General features: G+C 46.0%; 1 protein-coding gene across 3 annotated transcripts in view; it reads right to left on the bottom strand.

Annotated features, from left to right (window-relative positions):
• RAP1GAP2 (RAP1 GTPase activating protein 2) overlaps positions 1-19,550 on the bottom strand; it is a 193,939-nt gene that overhangs the window by 152,787 nt on the left and 21,602 nt on the right. Inside the window, exon 1 of one of the 3 annotated variants that reach the window (XM_082201233.1) lies at positions 694-776. The exons of the other annotated variants lie outside the window; for them this stretch is intronic. Coding sequence (XP_082057359.1) covers positions 694-737 — 44 coding nt within the window. The 5' untranslated portion in view covers positions 738-776. Of the gene's footprint in view, positions 1-693; positions 777-19,550 lie in introns of those variants that run through there. 3 annotated transcript variants of the gene reach the window in all.

The raw sequence follows: 19,550 nt of genomic DNA, 5'->3' as shown, positions 1-19,550 counted from the left end.
ATTATGGAATGGTGGCATTTAGATCAGTATACTGGCACATCACACTAAATTTTAAAGGACGGGAAAGAACTGTGTGCTTGAACACCAGCACAAATTTCATCCCGGGGAAATTGGCAATGCAAAACTCTCACATTTGTCTGGATCAACAAGGTTGCAAACAGATTTTGTCTGGAAGCAAATAACATGGAAATGAGTGCCATGCTCCCACTAGATTCCACTGGTTTTCTGTGCCATGTGGAAGATAAAGCATTGAAATTGTTGGGCACAGAAACATTAGGAAAATGGCATAAAGTGCTGTCTGAAAGCTTCTCCGTAATGGGGATATTTGTGAACAGAAATGCAGACAGATTCCCCACCCCCACCCACCAGCACCTAAACCTCTGGTACAGACAACACAAACCGAACACTTTGTCAAAACATACTTTGTTGAGGTTGCGCTTAAGAGCCCCTTTCTGAAATTCTAAACAAATCGTAGAATTGTAGAGTTGGAAGGGACCCTGATAATCATCTAGTCCAACCCCTGCAATGCAGGAATATGCAGCTGTCCCATACAGGGATCGAACCTGCAACCTTGGCATTATCAGCACCACGCTCTAACCAACTGAGCCATCCAGGCTCGAATGGGTCAGAAAGACGCCAGGAAGATCTCCCTCGGCAACCTCAGCTCTGCAAAGTAAATGAAGACAGACCCACCATCCGTAGCCTCCAAAGGAGACGCTCCGCTTCCTCTGAAACATGGTGGCCGCTGCTTCAGGCTCCTGGCACTGTGGCCTGCTCTTATTCCTCAGGAGGGCTGCTCGCTCTCTGGCTCGCTCACACCGAGGTCGAACAACCGGGGAGACACATATTTCAAAGGGTGTTTCTTAAACTGCAGCTACATGTTGTATCCTTCTGCACGTGAAGGAAACCACTGTGACCACTTCCTGCCCCAAACGCCTCTGCGATTCTCGATTAAGGAGGCGCGGTCCCTCCCCTCTGGGAAATAGCGTGCCCAGTTATTTATTTATTTTCTTTTAAGTGCCGTAAAACTTTCTTTTTCTTTCTTTCTTTTTTGTCCTCCCTCTACTACTCATTCCTTTAACACAGTGGTTTTCAAGCAGTGTGGCGTGGCACCCTGGGGTACCCTGAATGATGGTCAGGGGTGCCTCAGGCAACACAGGCCTCCATCCCTCTTTCCTTCCCTCCCTCCTCTGATGCCCTCTCACGTCTCTGCCTCCCAAAGGCTTGCACAGCTGTGTATTGCAGCAGCCCTGGCTATAAGATCCACAGGCAAATGGTACCTCTGGGAGGCCCCTCTCTTTGGGGTGGGGGGCAGCTCAGAGACCAGGGGTGGCAGCAGCAGCTGCTCAGAGGACTCCCAAGTAGAGAGGGGAGAGGAGGGGAGGCTGAGGGAACACTCAATGAGGGAGGGTGTTCGAAAAAGGGTGAGAGGCTGCCAACTCTGCAGGCAGGGGGTGACAATGGGGTTGTTCCATTTTAAACCCATGACTAATGCACAATTATTACACCCACACTGTTGTAGAATACACCCACGGGAAGGGGGGATACACAAATCTGGAGGGGCCCATTATGAATGTGAAAAATGCTCTGATGTCCGCTGTCCCCTAAAGCTTCTGGCCCCCAGCTTTTGTCAGGGAGTTGGACAGAGGGGATGGGTTCTGCGCCTCAACATCTGGAGATCCAAGGGTTTTCCACACCTGCCTAAGACAGCCCCACTGACGCCATGAGAACTCACCTCCCTCTTTGCGTGGTTCCATTTCCTGGAAGAAAATTAGTCGACTCTGTGAAAGTAGACTGACCTGACTTCAAAACCCCATTTAAATGTAAATCTTGACCTTCAGGTTTCTCATGAAAGTCTTTTAAATTACTAGCTGCAAGCTGAACAAGATTTCTTTTCTTCTAAGTGCTAAGTTTGTGCCCCTTCCAAGCATCACACATTCCACTTTTTCCATTCCCGCTGCTCATTTTGGCTGCGTGAAGTGCAGCAATATGCACTCTGGCCTCTTCCTTGAAGGATGCTCTGTAGTGGGGGTGGCAGGCTGCTTCATAAGATAAAGGCATCTTCAAAACTCATTTCCATATGAAGCAAGAATCGGCTGAATTTATCCCCATCGAGGGTCTGCTGCCTTGTGTCTCAGCTATGAAATGTACCCGGCTGACAGAGCGACATCAGATTGAGTGGGCAAGAGCAACAGAGACTTCAATGGTCAAGAAGGCAGTTTCTGCACATGCTATAGAGGGAAGTGAGATGGGGCTCATTGGCTTGACTTCACCCCTGGAGGCACACTCCATTGTCTCTTGGGACAGACGGATGCCAGGGGAAGTTTGCAAGAGAAGAAAGGAGAACTTCAAAACACTGCAGGTGCTCCAAGCCTGGGAATTAATGTGAAGAGTTAAATGGGAATTTAACTGGACCTTTGTCCAGAACCGAGCCATCACCCGACAGCAGATAATGGTCTTCAGTAAATTGCAAAGTACAAACAAACAGATGCCGTCTCCTATGACTTAAAGTGACAGCTATCCATCAAACCCCAAGGATACTGGGTGAAAACTGCTTCCTGGATGTTAAGAGCCCTGGAACATCACGGCAGCCAGACCAGCAGTATCAAGCTGCCTCAAAGGCAATACAGCTTTAATGAAGGGAATAAACACTAATATCTCAAAGGCAAAAGCGGCAGTAGATTTGCTGCTGCCCAGTGTCAGGGCTCCGCAAGGCAGCTTTGTGTCCCCGTCCATGCCCTCTTAAATCCCTGGCAGAACGGAATGACCTCAGCACAAACCATCTGGGTAACATTTACAGAAAAGATTCTGCCAAGATCATGGCGGAGGCATCCTCAGTTACAAGAAGCAATGCTCTTTGTGGCTTAGAAGCGTCGCCTTCGAAGGCAAAGGACAGACATTTATCATTGGGTCCATCTAGCTCAGTATTGCCTTCTCGGACTGGCAGCAGCTCTCCAGAGCTTCAGGCAGGGAGCATCTCCCAGCCCTGCCTGGAGATGCCAGGGATCAAACCGGGGACCTTCTGTGCACAAGAAAGCTGAGCTACAGCTCTGCCTAGGATGCAAGCAAATCACCAGAAGCAAAGCAGCTTTGAGGCATAGGCAGCACCAGTGCACCTTATGGGCAAATCACATCCCGTTAAGCAGGTTACATAAGATGGCTTATGAAAGAAACAGGTCGCCTGTGAGAGCTAATCTTCCACAGCCCGGCCAGTGCTAATCGAAAGCACCCACAAATAGAATCATAGGATTGTAGGGGTGGAAGGAAACCCAGGGGTCATCCAGCCTGACCCCCTGCAATGTCCCCGTCACAGAAGACAGTGCAGAGATTCGGAAAGAGAGGTTTGCGCAATTCTCTTTATTGCTAGTGGAGTCAAAGGGTGGGAAGAAGATTTTGGATTTGGATTTGATATCCCGCTTTATCACTACCCTAAGGAGTCTCAAAGCGGTTAACAATCTCCTTTTCCCTTCCTCCCCCACAACAAACACTCTGTGAGGTGAGTGAGACTGAGAGACTTCAGAGAAGTGTGACTAGCCCAAGGTCACCCAGCAGCTGCATGTGGAGGAGTGGAGACGTGAACCCAGTTCACCAGATTACGAGTCTACCACTCTTAACCACTACACCACAATGGGAACAGCCATGTCTTAGAATTCAGTGGTAGGATAAACAATAGCTCTTTGAGTTGGCAGGGAGGTGTTGTGACTCTGCATGCAGAAGTTAAACTGGGGCCAAAATTGACACACACACACCCAAGTTTCCACAACCGTTCTCCTGTGGAAAGAGGGAGGCAATCCTTTGCTGCTTTCTCCAGAGCAGAAGATTCAGAGATTAAAGGATTCTCACCCCCTTTGCCACATGAGGCGAGGTGGGAATTGCCAGCTCCTGCCCTACCCCACCAGAAGACAAGCAGCAGCACAGCACGCCACAATGCCTCTCTCTCAGTCGGTTAGAGCACTGTGCTGATAATGCCAAGGCTACAGGTTCGATCCCCGTACTGGACAAATTCCTGCATCGCAAGGGGTTGGATGAAATGATCTTCAGGATCCCTTCCAACAATTCTAGGATTCTAGGATTCTCTCAGAGAATCGGCAGAAGTGGTGGAGTGAGTGGAGCGCTGCCTCTTGCACTAGGCCAATGCTCTGAGCTCAGGGGTAAGGAACGTCAGAACTAGGGGCTGAATGTGGCTCTTCAGGCCTTTGTCTCTGGCCCTCGGGAGTCTCCCTGGAATAGACTCCCTCTTGACTCTGCTCCATGCCTTCTTCCAGTTCCTTTGCCTGGGGGGGAAACACAGTCTTGAATTGCAATTATGTGTGGAAGGAGAGATGCGCAGAAGGAAACGTCTGGCTTTTGCATGGCTAGACTGCAGCCTACAGAACAAGCTTTCATCCACTACTGGTGCTGCCTTTGGGGTGATAAAAATGCTCTGATCCCTGCCTGAGTAGAACAAATCAATAATAATAATAATAATAATAATAATAATAATAATAATAATAATAATAACAACAACAACAACAACAACAACAACAACAACAACAACAACAACAACAACAGACATTCTGCAATTTGGAGAGTGAAGGGGAAATATGTTGAAAATTGCAGGGCGAGCGAATCATTAATGGGAAGAAGTGTACATCGGGATGAATGTTCAATGAAGACCAGATATAATCTAACCCCGTGTAAGGTTCTTGCAAAGCAAATCCGAATGAGTTCCCCGATAAACAGAGACCATACACCTCTCTAACCTTCCTAACCTATTTTTCCTGTTCTCATTTCAAGGGCAGTTTTTCTGTTGTTGTTGGGGTTTTTTTTAAAAAAATGTGTTATATGCTGGAAATGAAACCCAAAGGGAACTGCTCTAATTAACCTGTTAAAGAGGATTCGGCCCCTCAAGAGCCAAGGCAATAAGAGAGTCAGCGTTCCCAAGCTGTCATTTGTGAGTCCTCACCCATCTCCACCACCTGGAAGCCACATAAAATTGTTCGCCGTGAGCCGGTGCCAAACCTAGGTCGATATGAACTAGATCTCTGTGTTGGGCAAAGGCAAATCTCTCGATGCTGTTTGGGCGCAGCTGGTGCGTAAATAACGAAGCTTCACGCCACAGCTGGCAAATCTCCATTTGGCTAATTAATGTGTCACTGGTTGGCAGATGAGATGCGCAGAAATACGCCCCCTGCTGGCTGAGCTCATAGCAGCTGCTTGTCCTGACTTCCCCTTGTTCTAAAGCAAGGAGGGCCAACTCCCACCATGAGACTGCGATCTACTCACAGAGTTAAAAACTGGCAGTGATCTACCCCCTTTCGGGGGGTTCAGGTCAAAGTTGTTGAGCTCTTTTTTTATCCCAGCCAGGCCAGGAACTCCCTGTCAGGCATTCAGACCCCAAAGACTTAGATTAAGTTATGATAGAGGACTAACATACCCTCCAACATTTCTCTGGTGAAAACAGGGACTTCCCATTCCATAAGAATTATTTTATTATTTATACACCACACATCTTACTGGGTTGCCCCAGTCACTCTGGGCAGCTTCCAACATATATAAACACATAATAAAAATTAAACTTTTTTTTTAAAAAAAAACCACTTCCCTATACAGGGCTGCCTTCAGACGGCTGAGGGGTTGCATAATTCCATACCCTCCAACATTTCTCAAATGAAAATAGGGACGTCCTAAGGAAAAGCAGGACATTTCAGGATCAAATCAGAAACCAAGGTGGCTTCTCTAGATCAGGGACATCCCTGGAAAATAGGGGTGGTCTGGGCTACTTAGAAGACCAACAATAACACAGACTGGTGCCAGATTCAGAACACTTCTTCGCAATATTCATCGTAGAATTGAAATTTACCTCAAAAGCCATCTATTATTATTTATTATTATTAATCACAGTCTACATAATTGTCTCAAGTCAATGTCCAGTCAAAACAGCTGTAGATTTTGTTAGAAAAGATAAGAAAAAGGCAGGTCAATTTAACGGAAAACTAGAACAATACGTAATCATAGCAAAGACCTACAGTATTTATCCAGCTGGGAAAACCAGTTCGAACAAAAATGTCTTCAGTTTCTTCCAGGAAGTACAAAGCCCTTGTTTATATCTTGAAGGGCGTGCTATTCCACAGACGGGGCCAGCCACACTAAAAGCTCTGCTCTGACTTATTGGGCTTCTGGGATCTGTAACTTGCAGGAGAGAGACTTTCATAGAATCATAGAATCATAGAGTTGGAAGAGACCACAAGGGCCAAGCAGAAAACACCATCAGAGCACTCCTGACATATGGTTGTCAAGCCTCTGCTTAAAGACCTCCAAAGACCTCCAAAGAAGGAGACTCCACCACACTCCTTGGCAGCAAATTCCACTGTCAAACAGCTCTTACTATCAGGAAGTTCTTCCTAATGTTTAGGTCGAATCTTCTTTCTTGTAGTTTGGAGCCATTGCTCCGTGTCCGCTTCTCTGGAGCAGCAGAAAACAACCTTTCTCCCTCCTCTATATGATATCCTTTTATATATTTGAACATGGCTATCATATCACCCCTTAACCTCCTCTTCTCCAGGCTAAACATGCCCAGCTCCCTTAGCCGTTCCTCATAAGGCATCGTTTCCAGGCCTTTGACCATTTTGGTTGCCCTCCTCTGGACACGTTCCAGTTTGTCAGTGTTATTTAGCAACATACAGGTGCTATAGACTGCAGGAGAAGGTGGCCTTCTGAAGTAACCTGATCCTGAGCTGTATTTGTGCCGGCACCTTGAACCTGGCACCCAGTGCGAATCTCGCAAGCAGGGTGTGCTGCTGGCTCTCAAATGTTGGGTTTGTTGAAAAATACATACAACAAAAAAATTGATCAATTTGAGTCAAGCAACTCAAATTGGATCGACTAGACCCATTTTTTAAAAAGAAATGTTGACTAAAGTCGCTCCAAGATTAAGGGCCCTGATCTTAAACTTCATTAGTTTCAGAGTCTATCTGTAATACTGTGCTTTACAATCAAGAAAAGACATTAATTAAAAACAATGGTTTTGTGTGAACTGAAGAGCATTCCAGAGACAAGGGTTAAGAACTGCTTTTGAGAGAGGGTGCTGTATTTACTTTTATCTTTCTCTCTCTGTTTTTATTTAGATTGGTTTCTTCTGTCTTGTTGTATTGTAAAAAAGCTTTAATATGATCTTATTTTCAAAAAGAATGCACACTTCTTGAGAGGTGGGCCTTCCTTTTACATTTCTGGAACGACAAAGTAAATGACGATGTTTCTCCCTTTAATTTTTTTCATAGTATTCTAGAGGTTCTGTCAGTTGCCTCTCTCCCCTTGTTAGTGAGAAGTCACCTGTATATTATTAAATAACAACAGACTATAAACTACTCTTAGACCCGTCAACTGTACTGTTCTCTTATACAAAGGACTTAGCTTCATCTGAGGAAAAATAGATGATGGTACATCTTCTAATGACTGTCCAGATTATTATTTGTGTATACTGGGTTGGGGGAAGAACTCCAACAGTCGAGGACAGGATCGTAAAACTTTGGGACATAGTGTACATGGTCAAAATACTCAACGCGGTCAAGGTTAGAAAGCAAAGGCAACAGAGACGTTTTTATAGCAAAATGTACCAGAGTAATAAAGCTCAAGGAAATATATCACTGTTGGGGTCACCGTAACACATTCATGCTTATATATTTTACTCTTATTACATAGACAAAACAGCCATTCATTGGGGAAATGTATGGGGAATAGAGAGAACATCCTTCACAAAGCTGGTGCCTCCCATGTAGATATCTATACAGCTCAGTTTTTGCCTGGGAATAGTTTAGAAATTGTTTACAGCAATGAAGATTTGTATTGCTAAATATAACTATCTCTAAAGTGTCAGAGAAAAGCTGGGCACCCTCAATTCTAGACTGGCTGGAAAACATCTGGAATATAGGAATACTAAGAACACTTGCATATCACATTAGAGAGAGAGCAAGCAAACAAATTCATAGAACTCAATCTTTGTTGCATTTTGTAATGATTAGGTTCAATTCAACATACCGGTAGATCAATATCATTTATTGACCTATATGAAATATTGTAACATGATTTTAGTTATGTTTGTTTGCATCGTTTCCTTTATTCTGTATTATCAGTTATTTTTCTGCATTCTCTATTACTATTATTATTAACTTTTATTGTTAATATAGTGTAAGAACATCAGAAGTGTGGGATGTAATCCATTGGAGCAGTCAAATACAACATTCCTTGTTTTCCTAGAGTGGACACAGACAGGGGGGTGTTACTCCAGCCAGTATAACTTCCTGTTACACCTGGTCTAGAGCATGTGACAAGATACCCAACGAAAGGTCGTCACGCAGCCAACTTTCTCCTTTACTCTTTTGCTTCTCTTGGACTGCACTGCTGGCCATCAGCCAGCAACACATGGGAAAAATCCCCATAAGGAATGAATCCACACCTTTCTCTGTAACTACAAGCCAAAGCTTGCCTTCAGGGATGATACTGTGAACTGAATGCATAGCTGTCAACTTTCAGTTTGAAAATAAGGGATCAGCAGCCTCGAAAATAAGGAATCAGCAGCCTCACCTGTCCCGGGGACAGTCAACAGAATATCTAACAATCCAGGATAGCAGCGGAAAACAGCTGGAATAAGGGAATTTCCCACAAAAAAGAGAAGGTTGAGAGCTATGACTGAATGTGAGTAAACGTCTTGTTACATTTAAGGAAAGACTGTTGTGTCTTTATTCTTTTGAGAGGGATCAAAGGGAATTTACCGGGAATGAATCCAATCTGGGCAAGACAGACTGGATTGCTTAACTAAAGGGATGCAAGAATGCACACTTATTCAGAGCTGGACTCTTAATGTAATTTTGGACTCTTAATGTAATTTTGCCGTCTGCTGGCTCTCAGCCAGCAGCACATGAGTCCAGTCTCCCTATGAGATGATCTCACAGTTTATTGTGTAACTATCAAGTAAAGCCTGCCTTTCAGGGATCATATCGAGAACTGAAATGTGAGTAAACTTGTTGTTATTTTACTCAGAAAGACGCTTGTGTCTTTATTTTTTTAGGAAGGATAAAAGGGGACACCAGGAAATAATCTTAACTAAGAGGGATGCGGGTGGCACTGTGGGTTAAACCACAGAGCCTAGGGCTTGCTGATTAGAAGGTCAGTTGTTCGAATCCCCGCAACGGGGTGAGGTCCCATTGCTCGGTCCCTGCTCCTGCCAACCTAGCAGTTTGAAAGCACATTAAACTGCAAGTAGATAAATAGCAGGAAGCTAAACAGCGTTTCTGTGCGCTGCTCTGGTTCGCCAGAAGCAGCTCAGTCATGCTGGCCACATGACCCGGAAGCTGTACGCCGGCTCCCTCGGCCAATAAAGCGAGATGAGCACCGCAACCCCAGAGTTGGCCACGACTGGACCTAATGGTCAGGGGTCCCTTTACCTTTACCTTTAAGAGATTCAAACAAATCTGCAAACTAGCTGTATAAGGGGAATGTATACTTGACTTACTAGCATGAGTGAGGAAGGATAATATTTAGAAGGAGAAGAGTTTGGATTTGATATCCCGCTTTATCACTACCCGAAGGAGTCTCAAAGCGGCTAACATTCTCCTTTCCCTTCGTCCCCCACAACAAACACTCTGTGAGGTGAGTGGGGCTGAAAGACTTCAAAGAAATGTGACTTGCCCAAGGTCACCCAGCAGCTGCATGTGGAGGAGCGGGGAAGCGAACCCGGTTCACCAGATTACGAGTCTACCATTCTTAACCACTACACCACACTGGCTCTCGATATAATCGATTTAACCTCTCCTACAATCCACAACATTCCCACAAGAAGAGCTTGCTGGATCACGCCAGTGGCCAATCTCATCCAGCATCCTGTTCTCACAGTGGCCAATCAGATGCCCCAAAAGGAAGCCCAAAAATGGTACCTGAGGCACAACACAACTCTCCCCATCTGCAGTTTCCAGTAACCAATATTCAGAAGTGTTATTGCCTCTGACCATGGAGGCAGAGCTTAGCCATATTGCCATTTTCTTCCATGAATTTGCCCAGTCTTCTTTTAATGCCATCCAAGTTTGGCCACAATTCAGGAGAATTGAAAGGCAGCTAACCAGGAAAATCTTTACAATTTAGTATATTCAGCCAGTTAGCCCTGGCGATTATCTAATTGAATTTTGATTTTTGTATTTTATTGTTGTTCATGTTTTTATACTGTATTTTATGCTGCTTTTATAATTAAGTATTAAGTGTTTTAAAGTGTTTTAAATTTGTTGTTAGCCGCCCTGAGCCCGGTTTTTGAACCAGGAAGGGCTGGGTATAAATAAATTATTATATTATTATTATTATTATTATTATTATTATTATTATTATTATTATTTTCTTCATACTAATTGGGAAAGCGGGGGGGGGGGGAGAGAAAGTCAACAAGGTTCTGAAATTATGCCTAGGAAGGACGAAATAATTCTCTCCTTTGCAACCTTGCGCCATGAAAGATTGATTGCGCCATTAATACTTCACGCAGCAGTGGGGCAGTTCATCTATTTATGATGATGGTGCGCAGAGATATGAAGGGCCGGGAGGTTGCAACACAGACAATGGCATTAGATAAAAATGCAACGCATGTGCTTTTAGCATTATCGACCAGCCTCCGCAGGGAATGCGGACCAAAGTCTGTAAGCGAGCCTCGCCTGCTGTCTTCTCCTACCCCCCAGATTTCATGTTACTTCTAGACTCAAAGCCAGTTTGGCTACTCTCCAGAAGCAGAAAAGCAAGCCACAGTGATTATTTTCGATGTCTAAAATGTCATCTTGTTAAAAAAAAAAAAAAAGGAGGCGGTAGGGAAAGATGCATTATTTAGATGAAAGCCCAGCCCACGGATTCTGAAATGTTGCTCTCTGGGAGAGTGCAGCCTCTAGTTCTGGGCTACTGGTATCTTACGTAACAAAAATGATCACAGAAGCATGGGCTGTGGGTAAGCACCATAATTTAAAGCACAATTGGAAGCAGGTGGCTTCCCTCAAAGAATCCTGGGGCTGCAGATTGTTATAAGGCTAAACTGCAGGTCCCCAGAGTTCTCTGGTGCATAGACAGCCTTCCTCTCTGCAGACTTTGGACCAATAGTACTATGGGAGAGAGAGAAGTGGGGTTTTGGAAGGGTTAAGAAGAAGTGCCTGATTTTGGAAGGGTTCCCCTTCTCATCACACTACCGAGTTAGTAAGCTTTCCTCCTAGTCCAGTGCTGTGATTTGCAAAATAAACCAAGCTTTCCAAGGGTTTTCAATCTGAGCCAAGTGGAGACAAGCTCATACATCTCTGTCCAAAACCAGTGATGTGGTGGTTTAACTTGTAAAGCACAATGACCTTTAATAATAGATCTGCAGCCTGCTGAAAGGCTTTACGTTGCAAAGACAAACTTGCAAACAAGCGTTGCTATTTAAACTGCTAGCCTGAAATAAGAAGCCCGTGGAAGAAAAGGGAAGTCGTGCCCAGCCTCTGTTGCAAAATAATAGTGCAACTCAAAAGCCTCATTCTTGCTTCACTCGCTGTCCAGAGCAAGAACAGCCCGTCAATTCCCCTGGTGTTCCAGTCGATGACATCATCACTCCTGCTCCGGAGTAGTCCCAAAGTTGTGCTCCCACCCACTCCACTTGTGAGAGAAATCCCAGGGAGCACTGGAGCAGTCGCTGGATATCAAGGCCATTAATCATAACTCAAGGGCCAGCCTATATTTTAAGGGGGGGAAGAAACAATGGCCGTGTTACGCAACTGAAGAGCCTGTTTGCAAGGTGGCCCCGACTGCATCTCTTAGTCCCACAAACAAGATCTTGCAGACTTGGGCTGAGTCCCAATAAGGAAGCAAAGAAAGGAGCCATTTTTAGAAGCCATGTGACCTTGAGATCAAATCTATCTGTATATCCAAATAGGATGGTTTGTTTGTTTTGAGCAGCACACAGACAAGACCAGTGTTGCCCTGGATTTACTCCAGAATCATTAAAAGCAGCGAGAGGCTCACTTCTGTGTAGCGTTTCCAGATATGGATTTGTCCTGGAGGACTGGAAACTCTGGCAGTTGCACCCCTTTCGAAACACGCAAATCAGCACACTTGCGGACACATGCACCCGCACACAACATGAGAGAGGTATCTCTGGGGTTGTGGGTTTTTGTTTTTTTCCCTGCAACTATATAAAATCCCTACGAAAACAAACCAATATAAATCCTGTTGGCTGCCAACAGGGAAGAGAAGCAGCTCCAAAAACGCTCCTCCATCTGTTTGGGACTGGATCAGGCAAGCGAGGAATGCAGCAGCAAGGGCGTTGAGAAATGTAATTTGGGTATATAAAGGATGGACAAATGGGTTGCTGTCCAGAAACCATGAAAGCACATCGATTCTAATATATTAGAACCTAACATTTAGGGGAGAGAGGTGGGCATAAACATGTGTTTTTAAGGGGTTGTAGCTGCTCCGGTAGGGATGCGGGTGGTGCTGTGGGTTAAACCACAGAACCTAGGACTTGCCGATCAGAAGGTCAGCGGTTTGAATCCCCGCAATGGGGTGAGCTCCCGTTGCTCGGTCCCTGCTCCTGCCAACCTAGCAGTTCGAAAGCACGTCAAAGTGCAAGTAGATAAATAAGTACAGCTCCGACAGGAAGGTAAACGGCGTTTCCGTGCGCTGCTCTGGTTCGCCAGAAGCGGCTTAGTCATGCTGGCCACATGACCTGGAAGCGGTACGCTGGCTCCCTCGACCAGTAAAGCGAGATGAGCGCCGCAACCCCAGAGCCGGCCACGACTGGATCTAATGGCCAGGGGTCCCTTTACCTTTATTCCATCAAGGCAAATCTATCAGGGACCACATGATGATGGTTGATGCGCCTCCTGTCAAATGGGGGGCATTCGTTTCTCTCTTTCTTCCACTCACTTGGCTCATCCTAACTTTCCCCATCCATTGGGCTGTGGGGAAAGAGGCAGATTGGCCCCATACCAACCTGAGGTTGCCCACTCCCAGTTTAGGGAAGCAACCTTCAGCCACATCCGCTGCTTGCATTTAAGGAACTAGGATACCACTTCAAACAGTGATGGATTCTCCCAAAGAATTCTGGGAGCTGTAGTTAGTTAGGGGTGCTGAGAGGCATCAAGAGAGCCTTTATTCCCCTTGCAGTGTCATGATTCCAAGAGTAGTTTAGCCATCAACCCCTCTTCAGGGAAGTTTTTAATGTGTGGCATTTTAGTGTATTTTTGGTCTTTGTTGGAAGCCGCCCAGAGTGCTGGGGAAACCCAGCCAGATGGGCGGTGTACAAATAATAAATTATTATTATTATTATTATTATTATTATTATTATTATTATTATTCCGCCAATATGGAATTGTGAAGAACTGAACTTGAGATGGAAAAGAATGAGAAACCAAAACTGGTCGATTCAACTATCCCTCACCCAAGCATTTTGAAATCTCGTGGTGGTAAGCTATCTAAGAATAGTTAACAAAAATAATTTTGAGTGGAGGGGGGGGAATAGAGAGAGAAAGAGACCTGCAAAACTGTTATACTATGGGAAAATATTCCCCAGGAATCGAGATCAAACACCTGCTCAAAGGAAAACACAATGCAGAACGTTAACAGCTCCCACAGACATTATTGTATGGATGTTCTGAATAAGACTCGTTCCAACCTCCAGTCACCATGGTTACGTAGTTTGGAGTACCCTTTTCCAACAGCAGCACTGAGTTCCACAGAGGGAATTGAAAGCAAAACCGTCAGTATCACAACGCCATTATACAAATCTACTGTTGCTGGGAGTATTGTGTACAGTTAGGGTCACCTCACTTGAAAAAAGGATATTGCAGACTTGGGAAAGGTTCAAAAAGGGGCTGCCAAAAGGGCAGGGTCAGCATACTTTTTCAGCAGGGGGCCGGTCCACTGTCCCTCAGACTTTGTGGGGGGGCAGACTATATTGGGGGGGGGGGGAATGAACGAATTCCTACGCCCCACAAATAACCCAGGGATGCATTTTAAGTAAAAGCACACATTCTACTCATGTAAAAACACGCTGATTCCCAGGCCGTCCGTGGGCCGGATTGAGAAGGCGATTGGGCCGGATCCAGCCCCCGGGCCTTACTTTGCCTACCCATTATCAAGGGGATGGAGTAGCTCCCTTGTGAGGAAAAAATGCAGTATTTGGACATTTTTAGTTTAGAGAAAAGAGGTAGCATGGTAAAATGATACATGACAAGGAGAAAGTGAATCGAGGGAAGTTTTTCTTCCTTTCTCATAACGCTGGAACTGAAGGGCACCTAATGAAGCTGAAGATTCAGGACAAAGAAAGTAATTCTTCATGCAGTGCACAAGTTAAACTAAATAGAATTGGGCAGACTCACAGGGGATGAGGGTATCAGTGGCTACAAGTCATAATGTCTAAGCTCTGCTTCCACAGATGGAAGCAATCGTGCTTCTGAATGCCATTTGCTGGAAACCCAAGGAGGGCAGAAGGCTCTTGTGCTCAGATCCTACTTCCCATGGAGGGATCTTGTTGACCCCTGCGAGAGCAGGGTGATGGACTGGACGGGCCATTGGCACGATCCGGCTGGCTCGTCTTATGTTCTTAGGTGTAAATTATATCCATTCCAGTTTCTCTCCATTTCTCATTTTCCGATCTTTAAATTCAGTTCTCCGCATTTCTATGTCACTTTGTGAATTTTGCTTTTTTAAAAAAGAAGTCCTTGTGAAAATTCGTCAGCATTCTCATGTGAATTCCTTCTACTATACACATTTTAGCCACCCTGAGCCCAGTCTTGGCTGGGGAGGGCAGGGTATAAATAAAATATTATTATTATTATTATTATTATTATTATTATTATTATTATTATTATTGGCAATTTTGCCTAATGTCCACATTTCTGCAAGGCATAAAGTAATGCATTTCCATACATTCTTTGCACTAACGTTCACATTCCTCGGCACACTTTACCCTAGTATAGACAGTGCCATTTTTCGAGAAAAAGAGGTGCCAGAACTCACCATGAACGCCCCCCTTGTTCTCTTATAATGGCAATGCCCACCTGAGAGGAGGCGGAACTGAGTTCTGGCGAGTTCTGGCTGGGAAAATAAGCCTTGAGTCTACGCATCATTGAACACAATAGTTGTCTGAAGAACCACGTTGCAGAATTCACAGAGTTGTCAATTCAAAGAATGGTGATGTTTCAGTTTACAACATTGTGGATTCGGACAAGTTTCCCTTTAAATGCAGATGGAAGTGGATTTCTCCCCGAAGCCTACTTCCAAGCCACTCACAACAATAACAAGGCATTAAAAACACACAAGCACATTTCCGCCAATATAATCAACACAGTGGTGCATCGAGAAAGCAAAAACAAGCAATGCAATTAAGAATCAATGTTGCTCAATAGAGAGGTCGCAATAATTCAAAAATACCATTATCAGAAACGGCTGCTGCGTGCCAGTGGAGAAATCCTTCTGGGAAGGGGCTTGGTTACTCAGTGGAACAGCAGCAGAATTGCCCATTTACTCTTTTGTAAGGTTGCAGCTTCAATCCCCAGCAGCATCCCTAGGTGTGCCTGAGAAAGACTTCCTGCCTGAAACTCTGGAGCGCTGCTGCCAGTCAGTGTAGAACAGAGGTAGGGACCCTACGCCCATGGGCCTAATGCAGCTGACTAAGCTTCTCTATGGGACGCGGGTGGCGCTGTGGGTTAAACCACAGAGCCTTGGACTTGCTGATCAGAAGGTTGGCAGTTCGAATCCCCGCGATGGGGTGAGCTCCCGTCGCTCGGTCCCTGCTCCTGCCAACCTAGCAGTTCGAAAGCACGTCAAAGTACAAGTAGATAAATAGGTACCACTCTGGCGGGAAGGTAAACGACGTTTCCGTGCGCTGCTCTGGTTTGCCAGAAGCAGCTTAGTCATGCTGGCCACATGACCCGGAAGCTGTACGCCGGCTCCCTCGGCCAATAAAGCAAGATGAGCGCCACAACCCCAGAGTCGGTCACGACTGGACCTAATGGTCAGGGGTCCCTTTACCTTTACCTAGGCTTCTCTATCTGGTCCAGGTCACACCCCACCAGCCCTGCTCCACCCACACCTTGGGGTGTTTTTGTGTGGCAAGGAGCATGTCCTTTCTGACCCATACAATAAGGTGGGAAATGTGGATTGGGCCAGTTCTCCCTGAGATTGTGTGGCACGAATTAAATTCCTCAAGCATCCTGCCTTCATCAAGTTCTAACATCATGCAAAATAAAGAAAAACACGTACCACACATGCCACACATCAGGGCCGGCCAGGGCTGGATTTAGGTTTGATGAGGCCCTAAGCCAGGCATTGGCAAACTCAGCCCTCCAGATGTTTTGGGACTACAATTCCCATCATCCCTGACCACTGGTCCTGTTAGCTAGGGGTGATGGGAGTTTTAGTCCCAAAACACCTGGAGGGCCAAGTTTGCGTATGCCTGCCCTAAACTACTGAAGGTAATGGGGCCCTTTATATGTCCAGCTATCCTTTATCAACAACAAATTGTCGGTGTTTTTTGTGTTGAATATATGCGATATGGTAATTTATGGACCTAGTAGGTATCTATAGCCATTTGCACATAACAAATAGGAGCCTACACAACACAAAACACTGTTGCTGTATGTAGGTTTTATTTTATTTGCTTTTTATCTTATATTTTGGAAATGTACATCCAGGTTTTATTTCCTTTAAATTTGGGGGGAAGGGCAAGAGAGTGGGGCCCTAAGCTATAGCTTGTTTAGCTTATACGTAAATCTGGCACTGGGGCTGGCCCATTCATGAGTCAAGGCGAGGCAACTGCCTCAGGCGGCAGAATGGCTGCCCTCTGGGTTTCCCGGGGTCTCCACTTGCCCAGGAGTGGGACCCTCCTCACTCTGTCTTTGATTTCCACTTCATCCATCCTTTAAGGTTAATTTGATTCCCCTTCTTGTAGATCTTTATTTCCCCCTTGTTCCCAACGTAGATCTTCATTCACCCCTTTGGCAAGGGAGGGCGCCATTTTGTAATTCACCTCAGGTGCCAAAATGTCTTGGGTCAGCCACAAATGTGCAGTCTTCAGGTTTTTCCTTTTCCTCTGCAGTTGGAAAAGGTGCAACCAGAGTTTCACACAAATATTCTCAGCTTAGCTCTGCCATATATCTGTAAGAACATAAGGAGAGACCTGCTGGAGCTAGACTTGCCTTCTTCACCTCTCATTGTCTCCCGTTCCACCTCCTGGTGGGCTTCCATCCAACCAGTCTCAATAGGTACCGGCTGTCATGGACCGGCCCCATCCCAACATCATGCCCTCTGCTACCAATTCAGTCTCCTGGCCTACCAGCTGCCTAAGGGAGTCCAGAAGCAGGGCCTTAATGCAGCAGCGACACTGCCCACAACCAGTATTCAGAGGTACCCTGCCTCTGGCAGTGAAGATATAGGCATCATTTCACCCCAGTGCTAAGGACATTCCACCCATTTCCGAGTTAGTGTGGCATAGCTCCACATCTGTCAATGCATAGATGAAGGTGCTTAGATAGTCAACAGATGTTTGAAAGAATGACGCGTTTAGGAGACAGGCCAGATGTTTAGGTGCCGTCTAGGAATCTGCCTTAGGCTCGACTGGGATTGAAGATTGAGTAAACAGTGCCCAGCAGACTGAGGAACAGCTGGACATTGCCCTGGAGCAAATGTTTTGGATACTTTGAATAATCTGAAAAATGGGCAGATGGAGAATGGGAAGTCCTCTCTACTTCTTTCCTTTATCTCTCTTTTTCTCTTTCTATTTTATGCTATCTGAAATTATTTTTAATGACATTTAGCTTTTGGCTGTTTTGTTGCTGTTTTTTTTGGGGGGGGGAGGTTGTTAATTTGCATTTGGTTTTTTGATGTCCTCTATGTTGGGTTGCGGGACGTGGGTGGTGCTGTGGGTTAAACCATAGAGCCTAGGACTTGCCGATCAGAAGGTCGGCGGTTCGAATCCCCGTGACGGGGTGAGCTCCTGTTGCTCGGTCCCTGCTCCTGCCAACCTAGCAGTTCGAAAGCACGTCAAATAGATAAATAAGTACCGCTCTGGCAGGAAGGTAAACGGCGTTTCCGTGCGCTGCTCTGGTTCGCCAGAAGCGGCTTAGTCATGCTGGCCACATGACCCAGAAGCTGTACGCTGGCTCATAAAGCGAGATGAGTGCCGCAACCCCAGAGTCGGCCACGACTGGACCTAATGGTCAGGGGTCCCTTTACCTTTACCTATGTTGGGTTGAGGAGGATACTCACAAGAAGGTGATGGGTGACCAAAGAACCCTGCATGGGAGGCAGGGAAGGGAATAACTCCCAGGTGGGAGGCTGGAAGAAGAAATGGAAGCTTCCAGCTGTGAACTGGGAAGCTCCACTCCTTTTTGTGTGAAATAAGGGTTAAGGGTGCCACCAGTTTCACACAAATATTCTCAATGTAGTTCTGCCATATATCTGTAAGAACATCTGTCCTTGATTTCCCACAACCCAACATAGAGGACATCAAAAAACCAAATCAGTCCTTGATAGAGGGCTCTGTATTTTATTTTCTCTCTCTTTCTTTACCTTCCTATTTCCTCTCATTGTTTTCTTTCTTTCTTTCTTGGTCCCCCCCCCCTCTCTATTTTTATTTAGTTTGTTTTTTATTGCATTCTATGTTGAAAACTCCCAGTAAATAATCAGATTTTTTTTAAAAAAAGAATCTGCCTTAGGATGAGTCAGACCATTAGCCCACCCAGCGCAGTATTGTCTGCACTGACTGGCAGCAGCTCTCCAGGGTTTCAAGCAGCAAAGAGTCCTACCAAGAGATAATGAGGATTGAACAAATGCTCTATTGCTGAGCAGCAGGTCTTCTCTGCGGGGGGTGGGGGTGGCAAGGGGGGGCTCATTCCCTCTAGCAGTGTCTCAGGTGGGTGAGTGCCAGCGAATAAGATTTTAAAGAAAAAGAAAGAGCAGAGCAATGGGGAGGTGAGCGGGTGGTTCAGTGTGGTGTAGTGGTTAAGAGCGGTAGTCTCGTAATCTGGGGAACCGGGTTTGAGTCTCCACTCCTCCACATACAGCTGCTGGGTGACCTTGGGCCAGTCACACTTCTTTGAAGTCTCTCAGCCCCACTCACCTCACAGAGTGTTTGTTGTGGGGGAGGAAGGGAAAGGAGAATGTTAGCCGCTTTGAGACTCCTTAAAGGGAGTGAAAGGCGGGATATCAAATCCAAACTCTTCTTCTTCATCATCAAGCACCTTTGAAGTCCATTGGGCTCAAAAGTGTTGGTGGCAAAGCAGCGGCGTAGCGTGAGTTGTCAGCACCCGGGGAAACGCAAGTAATTTGCGCCCCCTAACCCGGGGCAAGGCAAGAAATTTGCGCCCCCCCTAACCCCTAAACTGTGAGTTGCCGCTGGCGCTGCCGCCCAAACGACGCCGCTTGCCCGGAGGAGGAGGGGGGCAGAGAGACGAGGAAAATGCAACGGCCCAGCAGCTGCAGCAGCACCGGCGGAGGCGGGGCTGTGAGGAGGGGCTGCCTGGCGCGTCCTCCGCGGCGAGCGCAGAGAGCCGCTGCCTGCCGGGCGCCTTCAGCCC

This window comes from Podarcis vaucheri, assembly GCF_965113315.1.
Source record: "Podarcis vaucheri genome assembly, chromosome: 15".
NCBI classification, from domain to species: domain Eukaryota; kingdom Metazoa; phylum Chordata; class Lepidosauria; order Squamata; family Lacertidae; genus Podarcis; species Podarcis vaucheri.
The sequence above is the reverse complement of the archived record's forward strand: the minus strand, read 5'-3'. Positions and strand labels throughout refer to the sequence as shown.